The following is a 17,696-nucleotide window of genomic DNA, read 5'->3' on the forward strand; positions in this document are numbered from 1 at the left end:
TTGACAAAAAGATTGAATCCAATATTGGGTGAAAATATAGTATAATGAGAGATTTATAAGCTATTTTTTGTAGTCCGGCCATTTTTGTCCGGGAACACCACGAGAGTGACAATGTGCCATATTGTACAAAATAAAAGTTTTCAAAACAAAATTCCTGGTGAAAAATTTAAGTAGACTAGTGTGATCAACCATGCCAATTTTCTTCAGATTTTATTTTATTTTTTCAAAATTATTCAAAAATAATGTTTTTTTTACTCAAAAAATTAGATGCCTACTATCAAATAAATGAGGCCTACGATTAATCAGATGCAAATAGAAATATAAAACAAGTCCTAACTGAAAGAGAACAAGTTGACAAAAGATTGAATCCAATATTGGGTGAAAATATAGTATAATTAGAAATTTATAAGCTATTTTTTGTAGTCCGGCCATTTTTGTCCGGGAACACCACGAGAGTGACAATGTGCCATATTGTACAAAATAAAAGTTTTTCAAAACAAAATTCCTGGTGAAAAATTAAAGTAGACTAGTGTGATCAACTATGCCAATTTTCTTCAGATTTTATTTTATTTTTCCAAAATTATTCAAAAATAATGTTTTTTTTACTCAAAAAATGTGATGCCTACTATCAAATAAATGAGGCCTACGATTAATCAGATGCAAATATAAATATAAAACCAGTCCTAACTGAAAGAGAACAAGTTGACAAAAAGATTGAATCCAATATTGGGTGAAAATATAGTATAATGAGAGATTTATAAGCTATTTTTTGTAGTCCGGCCATTTTTGTCCGGGAACACCACGAGAGTGACAATGTGCCATATTGTACAAAATAAAAGTTTTCAAAACAAAATTCCTGGTGAAAAATTAAAGTAGACTAGTGTGATCAACCATGCCAATTTTCTTCAGATTTTATTTTATTTTTTCAAAATTATTCAAAAATAATGTTTTTTTTACTCAAAAAATTAGATGCCTACTATCAAATAAATGAGGCCTACGATTAATCAGATGCAAATAGAAATATAAAACAAGTCCTAACTGAAAGAGAACAAGTTGACAAAAAGATTGAATCCAATATTGGGTGAAAATATAGTATAATTAGAGATTTATAAGCTATTTTTTTTAGTCCGGCCATTTTTGTCCGGGAACACTACGAGAGTGACAATGTGCCATATTGTACAAAATAAAAGTTTTTCAAAACAAAATTCCTGGTGAAAAATTAAAGTAGACTAGTGTGATCAACTATGCCAATTTTCTTCAGATTTTATTTTATTTTTCCAAAATTATTCAAAAATAATGTTTTTTTTACTCAAAAAATGTGATGCCTACTATCAAATAAATGAGGCCTACGATTAATCAGATGCAAATAGAAATATAAAACCAGTCCTCACTGAAAGAGAAGAAGTTGACAAAAAGATTGAATCCAATATTGGGTGAAAGTATAGTATAATGAGAGATTTATAAGCTATTTTTTATAGTCCGGACATTTTTGTCCGGGAACACCACGAGAGTGACAAGGTGACAAAACCCCCCCTAAAAATTTAAGAAAAGTGTCACAAAACATTTCAGAAGTATATATACCATTTGTGAAAAAAGTCACCAAGTTTCAGTCCAAAGCGATAACATTAACTAGTATTTTCGGGAAAAAGAATATCTTCTCCGGACAAAAATGTCATAGACCACCCTAAAATAAAAGTGCTTTTATATTCAAAAATGAACTATAAACTATTACTTACTCCATCTGAAACCATATTTTCTAGGTTTTTAATATGGAAATTATTGTCATTGCCCCACCCATACCGCACATTAGGGCTGGGCGGTATGACAGTATACCATAGCATGGTATATAATCTCTATCGTTAGAAGTCAGAGTAATTATAAAAATGTCCTGCCTCTTCCAAGCTTTATAATGGCAGTGAATGGCCGTTCAATTAATTGATAGTTAACAGAAATACAGCAATTCATTGTTTGTTCATGTTATTTTACAGTGCATACTAAAGTTAACAAGTACAATTTTTTATTTGAATATGTTAGTAAATGTTGAAATTAACATTAACACATTAATATATGCTGTAGAAGTGCAGTTCATTATTAGTTCATGTTAACAAGGTATTTTAATCAGGTATTGTATCGAAAGTCATAATTTTGGTATTGTGACTTGACACAAAACGCATTTTTATATTATTATGATTAGTTGAATGATTGTGAACACAAATTAGGATTTAGGTTTTTGAACAAACAGTAACACCGACATTGGACCGCGTCGCCTTAATTCACAAATAGGCTACTACACATGACAAACTATACTATTTTATATGCAGAGGTGTCAAAAGTATTCACATTCAGTACTCAGGTAGAAGTATAGATACTAGGGTTTAAAAAGACTTCTGTAGAAGTTGAAGTATCAACTCAAGCTTTTTACTCAAGTAAAAGTATAAGAGTACTTGTTTCAAAACTACTTAAAGTATAAAAGTAATGTAAGGAAAAAAAAAAACTCTCTCTCTCTCTCTCTCTCTCTCTCTCTCTCTCTCTCAAAATATTTGACGCGATTTGCCCCGATTTCTCCCTCGCGCTTTGGCCCGATTTCTCCCTCGCTTACCGCATCTAGGTTTCCTTCTGAGGACTTTTGGCGCTGCGCACAACCAAATGTGACTACAGCCTCTCACAAGTTAGAAAGACACCACAACGCCAATCAGTTAAGCGATGTGTATTCAGGAGGCGGGAGTCAGATCTAAACCGTTTGTGTAATTGGCCAATTTTTTTTTTTTTTTTAACGACGACAAGCCGGAATGAAAACAAGCTGAAATTAAATAGGAGTAACGAGGCTATTTTTAAAATGTAAGGAGTAGAAAGTACAGATAATTGCGTCAAAATCTAAGGAGTAGAAGTAAAAAGTCGTCTGAAAAATAATTACTCCAGTAAAGTATAGATACCCCAAATTTCTACTTAAGTAAGGTAACGAAGTATTTGTACTTCGTTACTTGACACCTCTGTTTATATGTGTACGACAGTGTGCTGTTGATTTATAAACAAAAACATCTTAATTTAAAAATGGCAAACCAGCGAACTGCTATTATAGCCTATTAAACTTTATTGTAAGTTATAGCAGTAAACTGAAGAAAATATTAGCTAGTTCAACCCCTTCCTCGATGAAACATAACTAAACGCATAATAACATGCAATATTGACACATAATGGTGCATATTTCAATTATATGACTTTAAAATGCCAAAACATGACTTACCTGAATGTACACAGTCGTGAGGATAGCAGAGTAAATGGTGTCAGCTGCCCAGCGTCGCAGTCAAATTTGCGCCGTAGTCTCTCCACCAATAGGAGGGAAGATGCAGAGCAACCTGAGGTGTGGAACGGCGGATGTTTGCCACACTTAATTTCAGGATTCCTGTGTTTTTCCACGTATAAGCCAAATGTTTACCACAAGTCGGTGTTTCTCACTTTGTGCCATAGCTCAACTACATATGGTTCTCATGTGTTCGTTGTTATCTGGGCCATATACCTCAAAATCAGTTGTGAACCAAGAGAGCATTTCCCGCAGATTTTAAAGTTATGGCAAAACAAATATGGCTACAATTTGGCCCATATCTGTTCAGCCATGCCACATCTAGGCCATATGTGCCAGATAATAACCACATGTGGCCCAAACGTAATTGCTATCTGGGATCTTTCTATCATTCTTTCTAACTAATCTTTCTTTCTCTTTCTTTCTATCTATCAATCTTTCTTTCTGACTAATCTTTCTTTCTTTCTAACTAAACTTCCTGTGATGAGGTTCAGTTCGTTATAGTCAGGGAAGGAAGAAGACAAGGGGTCGGCTTGAACTGGGACTCGCGTTTATTCACTCAATTCGAAAATACAAAATAAAAAGGTGCGCACGTAGCGCGTTCATCGTGTGGCAGCACAGCATAAACACAGTCATTAATTCAGAATATAAATCGTCAGCTCTTCTCTCTCTCGGCAGGTAGCAGCGCACGATGTCCCAGTTCCTCTCTCTCTCTCTCACTCTCTCCCGGTCGGGTTTATATCCGGTCTCTCCACGCCAATTACTAAAATCAGACACAGGTGTTCATCATCTGCACTTGACCTATTTACTCACTGCTCGCTTCCTTCCTCTCTCTTCCGCTACAGACTCCGCAAAACCACGCCCCCCTCGCCACATACCCCCATACGCCACATGCTTCCTTTTTAGTTAGATCAGTCAGCGGGCTGGCGAGGTCCGAATAATTAGGAACAAACCTTCTATAATATCCCGCCAGCCCCAGGAACTGTCTAACCTCCTTTTTGGTCTTTGGACTCGGACAAGTCGCAACTGCTGCAGTCTTGTCAATTTGGGGACGCACCTGTCCATGACCCAAGTGGAAACCCAGATATCTGACTTCCACACGCCCAATTGCACACTTCTTCGGGTTGGCCGTGAGCCCAGCTCTTCTCAGCGTCTTCAGTACAGCCCGCAAATGCCAATCACCACTATAGATGATGATATCATCCAGATATGCAGCGGCATATGCAGCATGCGGCCGGAGAATCCTGTCCATCAGACGCTGAAAAGTCACCGGAGCCCCGAACAACCCGAACGGAAGAGTAACAAATTGGTGTAATCCGAACGGCGTTGTGAAAGCTGTTTTTTCTTTGGTCATGGGAGACAAGGGGATCTGCCAATAACCCTTGGTTAAGTCCAGTGTTGAATAAAAACGAGCAGTACCCAGTTGATCAAGCAATTCGTCAACTCGGGGCATTGGATATGCGTCGAATTTCGACACAGCATTCACTTTTCTGTAATCCACACAGAACCGTACTGAGCCGTCCGTTTTAGGAACTAAAACTATCGAGCTCGCCCAGTCACTGTTGGATTCTTCTATCACTCCCATCTCTAGCATTGCTTCTAATTCGCTCTGAACTACTTTTTTCTTGTGTTCAGGCAAGCGATACGGCCGACTGCGAATAACCACGCCCGGCTCGGTCTCAACATGGTGCTGAATGAGATTCGTTCGACCAGGCAGGGGCGAGAACACATCAGCAAATTCAGCTTGTATTGTTTTTACATCAGTGAGCTGTGAGGTTGAGAGGTGGTCTCCCCCAGGGGCCAGAGCGAGAGATTGGGACTTTTAACTCACTTCTGGACCGAGATCCTCCTCTTCGCTCACTACCATCGCCAGCATCACTGATTCTGCCTCAGACCATTTTTTTAGCAGGTTGAGGTGATATACACTCACCTAAAGGATTATTAGGAACACCTGTTCAATTTCTCATTAATGCAATTATCTAATCAACCAATCACATGGCAGTTGCTTCAATGCATTTAGGGGTGTGGTCCTGGTCAAGACAATCTCCTGAACTCCAAACTGAATGTCAGAATGGGAAAGAAAGGTGATTTAAGCAATTTTGAGCGTGGCATGGTTGTTGGTGCCAGACGGGCCGGTCTGAGTATTTCACAATCTGCTCAGTTACTGGGATTTTCACGTACAACCATTTCTAGGGTTTACAAAGAATGGTGTGAAAAGGGAAAAACATCCAGTATGCGGCAGTCCTGTGGGCGAAAATGCCTTGTTGATGCTAGAGGTCAGAGGCCGACTGATTCAAGCTGATAGAAGAGCAACTTTGACTGAAATAACCACTCGTTACAACCGAGATATGCAGCAAAGCATTTGTGAAGCCACAACACGCACAACCTTAAGGCGGATGGGCTACAACAGCAGAAGACCCACCGGGTACCACTCATCTCCACTACAAATAGGAAAAAGAGGCTACAATTTGCACGAGCTCACCAAAATTGGACAGTTGAAGACTGGAAAAATGTTGCCTGGTCTGATGAGTCTCGATTTCTGTTGAGACATTCAGATGGTAGAGTCAGAATTTGGCGTAAACAGAATGAGAACATGGATCCATCATGCCTTGTTGCCACTGTGCAGGCTGGTGGTGGTGGTGTAATGGTGTGGGGGATGTTTTCTTGGCACACTTTAGGCCCCTTAGTGCCAACTGGGCATCGTTTAAATGCCACGGCCTACCTGAGCATTGTTTCTGACCATGTCCATCCCTTTATGACCACCATGTACCCATACTCTGATGGCTACTTCCAGCAGGATAATGCACCATGTCACAAAGCTCGAATCATGGTTTCTTGAACATGACAATGAGTTCACTGTACTAAAATGGCCCCCACAGTCACCAGATCTCAACCCAATAGAGCATCTTTGGGATGTGTTGGAACGGGAGCTTCGTGCCCTGGATGTGCATCCCACAAATCTCCATCAACTGCAAGATGCTATCCTATCAATATGGACCAACATTTCTAAAGAATGCTTTCAGCACCTCGTTGAATCAATGCCACGTAGAATTACGGCAGTTCTGAAGGCGAAAGGGGGTCAAACACAGTATTAGTATGGTGTTCCTAATAATCCTTTAGGTGAGTGTATTTGATGTGCTCCATCCCTATCTGTTCGAGCTACCTCATAGTTGAGATCCCCAACTCGCCGTGTGACCTCAAAGGGTCCTTGCCACTTCGCGAGTAATTTTGAACTTGAAGTAGGGAGTAATACAAGCACTTTATCTCCCGGTGCAAATTGACGCAGTCTAGCCCCCCTGTTGTACAGCCGACTCTGTTTGTCCTGTGCCTGTAACAAATTATCCATAGATAGCCGCCCCAACGTGTGGAGTTTCGTTCTCAGATCCAGGACATACTGAATTTCGTTTTTACTATTAGAAGGTCCGTCCTCCCAAGTCTCTCTAAGGACATCCACCCCACGGGGCTGACGTCCATAGAGAAGCTCGAAGGGGGAAAACCCCGTGGAGGCTTGCGGGACCTCCCATACAGCGAACAAGAGGGGTTCTAACCACTTATCCCAATTTTTGCCGTCTTCGTGTACGAACTTTCGAATCATGGTTTTCATCGTGCGGTTAAACCGTTCCACCAGCCCGTCTGTTTGTGGGTGATAGACGCTGGTTCGAATCGATTTAATGCCCAATAATTCGTAAAGTTCGTGAATAGTACGTGACATAAATGCCGTGCCTTGATCGGTGAGAATTTCTTTCGGAATTCCCACCCGGGAGATTAGTTGAAACAGTGCGCTCGCCACGCTTTTCGCGGAAATACTGCAGAGCGGCACTGCTTCAGGATACCGTGTTGCATAATCCACCAGGACTAAAGCAAAGCGGTGTCCCCGCGCTGACCGTTCTAATGGCCCGATGAGGTCCATACCAATTCGTTCGAAGGGGACCTGCATTAATGGTAGGGGGCACAATGGTGCTTTTGGGTTGGCCGGTGGATTCACCAACTGACATTCACGACAAGACGCGCACCACCTGCGCACGTTCTCGTGAATGCCCGGCCAGAAGAACCGGGCCATGAGGCGGTTAAGTGTAGCCGTTTGTCCTAAATGCCCGGCCATTGGATTACAATGAGCCGCCTGGAAAAGCATTTCCCGACGGCTTTTAGGTATCAATAACTGAGTTGTATCTTGTTTTGTCTGGGCGTCTTGGGTCACCCGATACAACTTATCTTTCAAAATTGCAAAATATGGATAGGAGAGCGGTTGTTCAGGGTGAGGAAGCTGACCGTCAATAGAGCGAACCTGATCATAAATACCCCAATAATTTATGAAACGCGGGCCAATTGGTTCCCAAAATTATCGGATGCCGGAGGTGCGGGTTAACTGCCACCTCTATTCTATGCTTTTCTCCCCTAAATTGAATATCCACAGGCAAAATAGGATAATTCACCACTTCCCCGTACACACACAGCACCTTAACCATGCGGCTATTATCCAATGCCCAAGGTTGAATCAGGCTTTGATGTATGGAGGATTGGTTACATCCTGAATCCACCAAAGCCTGATATGTACCCCCCTTGCGATGGCACTGGACCCACTGAGCAGTCTTCCTCGGCAACCTAGCCACGAACTGCTCCAGTACCACATGATCGATGATTTCCTCGACGTCGCTTCGGTCGGCCATCAGCCATTTGCGGCAGGAGTCTCGGAGCTGTTGTGCCATGACGAAGGGCCGGCCGGACTCTCCCAGGGTCAGTGTCCTGAACCTCTGTCGATGTTGTTCCGGAGTCCGACCGACCCGCTGGAGGATGGCACGCTTGAGGTCTTGGTAGACCAGGAGATTCTGGACTGGCAGTTGGTGTGCGGCCACCTGCGCCTCCCCGGACAGCAGAGGGATCAGCCGCATTGGCCAGTCCGTAGTGGGCCATCCCCGATCCTCTGCGGATTTTTCAAAAAGATCCAGGAATGCCTCTGGATCATCTTGAGGACCCATTTTGTTGAGCGGCAGCGGTGATGGAGTCTCTTTTGCTGGGGGGATGGCCCGAACCTCCCGGTCTACCCAGCTCCGGAACAACTCGCGGTCTTCATGCTGGGATCGGAGGAGCGCCTCAAACCGCTTGTCTTGCTCCTCCTTTATCGCCAGCAGGTGTTGATGTTGTTCCTGGTGAAGACCGGCGAGCGACTGGATGATATCCGCAAATGGCGTGCCTGGCGGGGACTGCATGGCGGCGGCGATCTTCTCCCTTCCCGGGTTTCGGCACCAGTGTGATGAGGTTCAGTTCGTTATAGTCAGGGAAGGAAGAAGACAAGGGGTCGGCTTGAACTGGGACTCGCGTTTATTCACTCAATTCGAAAATACAAAATAAAAAGGTGCGCACGTAGTGCGTTCACCGTTTGGCAGCACAGCATAAACACAGTCATTAATTCAGAATATAAATCGTCAGCTCTTCTCTCTCTCGGCAGGTAGCAGCGCGCGATGTCCCAGTTCCTCTCTCTCTCTCTCTCTCACTCTCTCCCGGTCGGGTTTATATCCGGTCTCTCCACGCCAATTACTGAAATCAGACACAGGTGTTCATCATCTGCACTTGACCTATTTACTCACCGCTCGCTTCCTTCCTCTCTCTCCCGCTACAGACTCCGCAAAACCACGCCCCCCTCGCCACACTTCCTTTCATTCTTTCTAACTAATCTTTCTTTCTTTCTTTCTTTCTTTCTTTCTAACTAATCTTTCTTTCTTTCTAACTAATCTTTCTTTCATTCTTTCTAACTAATATTTCTTTCTTTCTAACTAATCTTTCTTTCTAGCTGTCTTTCTTTCTAACTAATCTTTCTTTCTTTCTTTCTAACTAATCTTTCTTTCCTTCCTTCTAACTAATCTTTCTTTCTTTCCAACTATTCTTTCTTTCCAACTATTCCAACTAACCAACTAGATTTATTTATACACTTTAACCTGTTAACCGTTGTCAGTGCGCGGGCGCACTAAAGCGTTTTTTTTTTATAAATATAGTTCAAAGTTACTATCAGATTTAATGTTATGCCTTGACAAACTATACATCATTAAAAAGATATAAGACTCAAGTTTCAGTATTTGACCACTATTGTATTCTGAGAAACTTATAGCGACAGTTATTTCTTAATTTGTGTCAGGAGTTATGAAATGAATAAATGAGTCGATACCTTTAATATGAATTATGCGCGTCAGCCGCTTTCATTCATAAAAAATCTCCCGTGCTGTCGTCATGACAGCGATTCACAAAACAACGTCCCTCAGGGCTTTTAGCTCAAAAATGTGCAGATTTGGAGAAATATTGATATATTCTCATAGGTTTACATCAGATTTCTATAGACAGGAATAATATTTATTGAATTTATACCCAAATGCGTCGATGTAATCATTATGAGCGCTTGGATACTCTGATACTGTGTTTTCAATTCATACCAATAGCCTGAGGGCGCTATATGCACAATAATAGTCCATATATGGAACATGAAGAAGAGCCATGATCATGTGACATTCCAGGACGTCACTGATACACACAAAGCTAACAGAGATCGCGCTGTAACATGCAGATAAAGATGTTTTGAAGATAATAAACATGATTGCAATGATATTTGAGTTACCTGTGTTTTTCAAGCCATGCCAGGTATTTTCATAATAATAGATTATATTTATAATGTAATGCTAATCTATTTAGACTATCATTGTGCAGAATACCATACAATAGTATATTTTCTGTCTGATTTTTTTATCTGAAGCCAAATTAGATCACAGAAGATTATTTAAAATACTCGACTTGCGTTATAAAGTAAGTTTGGAGCACAAACATGGTTTTAATCTCATAAATTGTCGTGTATTGATGGTGTGCTAAGCTAACATGCTAGCTAGCTCTAGGTGCACCTGCAACCTAGAAGTTATCTTTTATGATTTTGTTTCTAAATAGGAATGCTTGCTGAAATGTTTCTTTATTCCAGAAGGGCATTTGATACAGTTAGATACAGTGAGAACTTTGATAAAAGAATTTAGGGATTGAAACCCTATGAATAGCCTGTGAATAGCCAGTCGTTAGTAACTAAAATGCAGACAAAAGAAATGCATATTTAGAGCCATAACCAGGCTGGAGAGGTGTGAATGTGTGCAGGGGGAGACTGACACTGAATGGGGCTCATTTGCACCACAAAACAATAGAGACAAAAGACTGAATAGATGACTTAGAAGATGACTATAAACATCAGTAGCATTTTAGAGTCAAATCAAAATAAAGTCATGACATGATCTTGAAAAACATTTAACTAAATACAGAGTTTTAGACTTATCATCTTCATATTTACATATAACATGGTCAGACATGTGGCTTTAGCTGCAGTGCATTTCTAGATTGCTACAGTGACAACTAAAAATACATTTCTAATAACTTTACAAAATTTTGAAGCTATTTATAACTATATTTTTCATTATGACAATAATTAATTCTATATTTACAATAAACTGCCAGGTGTCAGCTTTCAAATGAGATCATACTTTTGCTTTTAGTGCAAAGGGATCATGAACTGTATCTGTTTCAGTTTGGGTATGTCATTTCTGGGGATTTTTCAAAAGTGGGGTTGCAGCTTAAAGGGACACTCCACCCATTTGCATTAAGCTTTGCATTGTTAGAAACCCAGTCATACTATTGAATGGTCGTGCAACACTCTCTCATTTTCCCCTGAGATGGGAGAAATCCGTTATTTACTTCTTACACTTCCTCCTACAATGACGCAAAAATCGTCATTTTGCGTCATTGTAGGAGGAAGTGTAAGAGGGGGGGATTTCTGTTGAGACTACAAGCACTAGTTCCTCATCTTTTCCAGGGGGCGGGACCCGCTCACGCTACAGACCTATTACAGATCAGTGGGTGGGACTTTACTCTCTGAAACTGAAAGCAATATCCTCCATCTTGTTTGAAGCTAAGCTAACAGGCGCTGTGGAGACAGATGTAAAGTAATGACAATTGCGGAGGAGAGTGCTCAATATGATATAGAAGAAGAGGATTTCGGAAGTCTGATGCTTGAATCAGGTGTTTGTGGCTACCTTTACAAGCCGCATTATAGCAAAGAGCAGCCGAGGCAGAAGACCTGCCTGCCGCGGACGAGGAGCCCGGACTGGCTCGAGTTAGGGCGAACTGGTGGCGCCGGTGATCTCACTATGCAACTCATAGACTGTAAGATGCAACTACGAACACAGAGATAGAGTCCGTCTGCGGCAAAGAATTTCAACGATGACAATTTCTCCTGGACGAAATCTCTGAATCAGACGAGGACACGGACGTTTGTATTGAGAACTATCCTAGTTTCGCACCGCATATGTTCTGACTGAACATCCAGGTACCATGCAATAATTCACCTTTTCGAAAGAAATACAAACGAGGAGTAATGCACTAATGAGTTCGCCAACTAACTAGACATTTTGTGTGAATGTGAAATGAATTTCAAGCTCTGGTGGTAGCTAGCCTTGTAGACGGAAGAGTGATTTCTCTTATAGGCAGATATGCGCTTTCTGGATTAGTGGGAGTGGCTTGCGGAGCTGTGCAATGTGGTGCATTGTGGGAGTTGTTGTCTTTCATACAAATGCGTCCTGAAGTTATTTTTTGTCTTTCCTCGGTCACGAAGGCACCAAATTCAAAATTTATTTTACATTTCGACTACATATATGACCCACTTAAAATAAAAAACAATGTTCAAATGGGTGGAATGCCCCTTTAACAGGTACCATTACAAAAAATAAATAAATAAATAAACAAACAAACAAACAAACAAAAAAATGTATATTATATATATATATATATATATATATATATATATATATATATATATATATACAAAATTTACAGAAACAGGGGAAGATGAAAATACACAAACCATTACAGAGGGAAGCAGCACTGAGGATTATTTTCCCCTCAAAAAATAATGAATTAAATAAATAAATAAATAAATAAAGAGTACAGTACAATCACATTGTAAGGACATTAGCTCAAAGGTGAAATATTATTAATAATCCATAATTACCAATTATGAATAATTATTAATATTTGGGTCAGTTAATTAGATTAACTTTGAGGTAAGCCAAATTAATATTACAATCAATTAATCAGTTCCAACAAACTGATTGATTATTGTTTTTCTAAGAACAATGTATCTTTCATGGTCACTGAAAAATAATTATTCCTTAGCCTGTACATCGCTTAAGAGCATGTAACAAGAACAAGATCAAGATCGTAAAAGGGACTTTGTATGCAAACAGAGGATCAGAAACCAAATTCATAATTATGCACAAGTTTTATTAACTAAATCACAAACATAACTAAACTAAGCAAAACAAACAAACAAACATACATACATTCATCCATCCATACATGCATAGGTCAAGTGGTGAGTGTTATGGAACCGGAAACAGGAAATAGAACTATGGAGCAAGATCTATTTTTGTATGAAAAGAACCATAAGGGACTGTTCGTTTTTTATTTAAGGGGCCACCGGAGGAGTTTTGAGATCTGTTGTCAAAAAAGACATGACCCTCCCTTCGCTAGCAATACATTTTTCTATGACCCTCCAAAATGATTGTGAAAAAAGGCATGACCCTCCCCGATAATTTATTGATTAGCCTACTTCTGTACTGGTTTGCGCTTGGAAAAGATGTTCAGATAGCCATTGTTTTTTTTTTTTTTTTTTTTTTTTTTTAAACATAAACTCTTGCTTTCTCATCTTACTAGGGCTGTAACGATAGACCAAACCTACGATTCGGTTTGTATCACGATTTTTGATTTTAGATTTGAAAAAAATCGTGTTTTCGGTGCTGATGCGGTGGTGACGCGTTCAACATGTGGGTGGCGCTGCCAACAAAGCATCTAAATTCTGTCACAAAGAACCGGCAAAAGTAATGATTATTAATATGTCAAATATAGCAAGGAGACATTTTAATTGTTTATTAATAAACAAGTGTTTTCTGTGTCGAGTGCAAAGATGAAGTTGACGATGCGTCGCAATCTTCTCAGAACGCGCCAGAGAGAAATGCACATTTCACATTTCATTCCTTCATTTTGAATTGTTCTGTTTAAAAGTAGACATTTCAAGCTTTCTATATATTTCTCAGGTCTGTGAGGCAAGTAGCATAGGCTACCTTACGCTGAGTTTCGGTTCATTTATGAGACAGTCCATCGCCCGCGCCTCCGTGTCATGATTAGGCCTATCTATTTTCTACTATATTTAGCCTACTTCTTATTTATTAAATCCAGATGAAAAATTTATTAAAATTAAGATACAATTAATAAAAAAACGAAATTCACTTTAAAGAAAGGCTTTGTGCTTTCTGTTTGAGGTCTCTGTGAAATTTTTAAAGTCGCTTTCTGTCACGGTGTGGGTTTTGTGTCTTGTTCCTTGTTAGTGTCTGTCATATTATTCCCTGCTTGTCATGTGATCCTGCCATGTGTCTTGTCATGTTCAGTTGTTCCCCGTTATGTTGATTAGTCTTCACAGGTGTTTCAGTTTACCACACCCCCTTGTTATCTTGTTTAGCTTGTTTTCCCTGTGTATATAACCCTGTCTGTTTAGTATGTGTTACGGTGTCCTTGTTACTCATCACACCACTCGTGAGGTCTGTTCTGCTTTGTTCCTGTTTATTGTTTTATGGTTTGGTCTGCTTTTTGGATTTTTGACCCCTGCCTGGACGTTTATGATTTGGATTACCCCTTAAAATAAACATTACTTACTGCACTTGGATTTTCCCTTTTCCTTTTTTGTGTGTGTGGATCGTGACAGAAGGACACCGTCAGCTTTTGATCCAGCAGTATGTTTACCAGTGCCTCTTTCCCAGCCACCGAGCGGGAGAGGGGGCAAGGTTTTGAGGGGACCCGATTGGTCATTTTTCGAGGGACCCGTGGAGGCCGCAGTAGAGGAGGTGGACGTGGGAGAGACCAACACCACTCTCCACTCTGGCCCCTCTTCGACCCTGGGTTGGTGGTTTCCAGCCCAGTTCCGGTGGTCCCAGTTCCGGTGGTCCCGAAATGGAGGAGGAGAAGAGGGACTCCCTCCGTGACTGTTCCGGTGGTCCCAGTTCCAGAGGTCCCAGTGCCGGTGGTCCCAGTGCCGGTGGTCCCGAGTCTGGTGGTCCCAGAGCCGGTGGTGCCAGTTCCAGTGCCTGAGCCGGGGGTGTCAGTTCCAGTGCCTGAGCCGTTGGTGCCAGTTCCAGTGCCTGAGCCGTTGGTGCCAGTTCCAGTGCCTGAGCCGTTGGTGCCAGTTCCAGTTCCAGTTCCTGAGCCGGTGGTGTCTGTTCCAGTTCCTGAGCCGGTGGTGTCTGTTCCTGAGCCGGTGGTGTCTGTGCCTGAGCCGGTGGTGTCTGTTCCAGTTCCTGAGCCGTTGGGGTCTGTTCCTGTTCCTGAGCCGGTGGTGTCTGTTCCAGTTCCTGAGCCGGTGGTGTCTGTTCCAGTTCCTGAGCCGGTGGTGTCTGTTCCAGTTCCTGAGCCGGTGGTGTCTGTTCCTGTTCCTGAGCCGGTGGTGTCTGTTCCTGTTCCTGAGCCGGTGGTGTCTGTTCCAGTTCCTGAGCCGGTGGTGTCTGTTCCTGACCCGGTGTTGTCTGTTCCTGAGCCGGTGTTGTCTGTTCCTGAGCCGGTTGTGTCTGTTCCTGAGCCGGTGGTGTCTGTTCCTGAGCCTGAGCCGGTGGTGTCCGTTCCTGAGCCTGAGCCGGTGGTGCCAGTTCCAGTGCCTGAGCCGGGGGTGTCAGTTCCAGTGCCTGAGCCGGGGGTGTCAGTTCCAGTGCCTGAGCCGTTGGTGCCAGTTCCAGTGCCTGAGCCGTTGGTGCCAGTTCCAGTTCCTGAGCCGGTGGTGTCTGTTCCAGTTCCTGAGCCGGTGGTGTCTGTTCCTGAGCCGGTGGTGTCTGTGCCTGAGCCGGTGGTGTCTGTGCCTGAGCCGGTGGTGTCTGTTCCAGTTCCTGAGCCGTTGGGGTCTGTTCCAGTTCCTGAGGCGGTGGTGTCTGTTCCAGTTCCTGAGCCTGTGGTGTCTGTTCCTGTTCCTGAGCCGGTGGTGTCTGTTCCTGTTCCTGAGCCGGTGGTGTCTGTTCCAGTTCCTGAGCCGGTGGTGTCTGTTCCTGTTCCTGAGCCGGTGTCGTCTGTTCCTGAGCCGGTGGTGTGTGTTCCAGTTCCTGAGCCGGTGGTGTCTGTTCCTGTGCCCTGGCCGCCCGAGGGAGAGTCTCCGCCCTGGCCGCCCGAGGGAGAGTCTCCGCCCTGGCCGCCCGAGGGAAAGTCTCCGCCCTGGCCGCCCGAGGGAAAGTCTCCGCCCTGGCCGCCCGAGGGAAAGTCTCCGTATGTTTATTGCAGTATGTAGTATGTTTATTATGTAGTATGTAGTATGTTTATTGCAGTTTATTGCAGTATGTCTCCACCCTGGCCGTCCGAGGGAAAGTCTCCACCCTGGCCACCCGATGGACTGTCTGCTCCGCCCTGGCCGCCCGAGGGACTGTCTGCTCCGCCCTGGCCGCCAGATGAACTGTCACTCCCTGTCCCCGTTTCCCTCCATGGACCAAAAATAATATTTTATGTTCTGTGGAGGCCGATTTTTATTCATCCGGTGGGTATCTTTTGGTTTGCACAGTGTAATTTATAGAATTACTAAAATATTTTGCCACCTAAAAGTTAAAGATTTTTTGTGTCACGTGTATTTCCCTCATATTAAATATAAAACACATGTGTAGACTGATATTTTTCTAATGTCTTGACTCCTTTCAGACGTTTCAAAATATTGGTATTAAATGCATTTTCTGAGAATTTATATTTCAAGTTTTGACTGCAAATGTCACGTCCATAACACTGGAATCGCCCAATTTTAACAAATTTATCCTCAACTAGTTTTTGTGGTGTAGGTACACATCGTGGAAACAAAATAAAAATGGAAACTAAAATATGGTAGGCTAGTATCGCGCATTCTATCAGCTGCAGTTCTGGCGCCTCAGTCCCAATACTGTAAAACTCGACGTACATTCACATCACATGTTAATGTTCATTATTTGCTCGTGCTTTAAAGCTTTGCCGGGTAAACATTTCATTGGCATTCTGTTCAGACACACTTTTTCTAAGCGCGAACTGAAGTGCGCGTGCACGCGCACTGTCAAACAGCGCCAAACCAGAGGCCAAACTGGATTTTTGTTGGGTCAGACCCATCTGATATCGAAGGGGGGCTGATAACGCGAGATCAACATGGAGCTAAATGGAAAAAAATATCAACAAACAAGCCAATTTGAAATGTTGCTGTTTTCATGTATATAAAAGTTGGGTGACCCTCCCCCTAGACTAAAAAAAGTTGGATGACCCTCCCCTCAACAAAGAATAAAAAGACATGACCCTCCCCTATTTTCCTCCGGTGGCCCCTTCCATAAATACCGAACGGTCCCTAAGCTTATCATTTTCAGAGCACCTCATTAAAATAAATACTTGCATGATCAATTCTTGAAGTGGTTGAAGATTGAATTCGTTGCTGGGTCCTTGAGTGTCAAAAGTCATGGTGCAAGTTGCAATCGTTTCTTTTCCGTTGGATGAAGAAGATAGGATGAACTTGTATTGTCGGTGTTCTCATGGCTGGAGTGCAGATTGTGGCCTACACATTCTGGGCCGGCAGGACACAAAGAGCACATGGTGAAAGTTGCGAGGGACTTCGTCCGTGTTGAATGACGTCACTGAAGTCCTGAGGTTGTCCTTGATGCTGGAGTGAGCACATGTCCTGGATACTTCGAAGCCTCCTGCCCTGGGCCTGTTGAGGCCACGCTGGACCGCACGGCATCCTTAAGACAAGAGTTGTCCGTTTTCTTCTTGGTTGGATTTAAGGAAAGCAGGCTGACTCGGTCTGCAGAGGCCTGTAGGGCCCAGTGGGGGAGGGGAAAGGAGGGTTCTGCCCTAGAATCTTATAATTCTAATGCGTCACAAAGTTAGCAAAATGTAATGTAAATTAACAAATTGGGGACGCAGATTGGAGTTTATAGAGACCAAATACGCCACACATCTGATTTTGGTAAACCATAGTATGCAACAAAGTCTGAAAATCATGAGGTGGGAGAATTAGATACATGTCTACACATTTCTCAAGAGGTTATCCATAAGATACATATGATTAATAGGGTTTATCTCTCCTTCTCAGCGAGAATTAGGTGAGAGTCCCGTTTTGGTTGTATAATCAAATATATATCAAAGTATATACATAATAGTACACAAAACATCACACTCATTCACACAGTTTCTGGGATGCAAGTTCATTTCTAGATCAGTTCGTTTCTGATTAATTCAGCGAAGTCTGCATGGAAGTTTGTTTCTGTCTCCCCATTGTCTCTCTCTTTCTTGCATGTGGCCACATTCTTTAACACCCATAAAACCTTATCTGATTGTAAAACTCTGTGTT

The 17,696-nt window shown here is 42.3% G+C and overlaps 1 protein-coding gene across 2 annotated transcripts in view; it reads right to left on the reverse strand.

The window, feature by feature from the left end:
* Positions 1–17,696, reverse strand: part of adprh (ADP-ribosylarginine hydrolase) — a 307,627-nt gene that overhangs the window by 12,885 nt on the left and 277,046 nt on the right. Inside the window, exon 8 of one of the 2 annotated variants that reach the window (XM_079852064.1) lies at positions 8,289–8,836. The exons of the other annotated variant lie outside the window; for it this stretch is intronic. Within the exon in view, the coding sequence (XP_079708190.1) occupies positions 8,790–8,836 (47 nt within the window). The 3' untranslated portion in view covers positions 8,289–8,789. Of the gene's footprint in view, positions 1–8,288; positions 8,837–17,696 lie in introns of those variants that run through there. 2 annotated transcript variants of the gene reach the window in all.

Source organism: Squalius cephalus, assembly GCF_949319135.1.
Source record: "Squalius cephalus genome assembly, chromosome: 19".
Lineage (NCBI taxonomy): Eukaryota > Metazoa > Chordata > Actinopteri > Cypriniformes > Leuciscidae > Squalius > Squalius cephalus.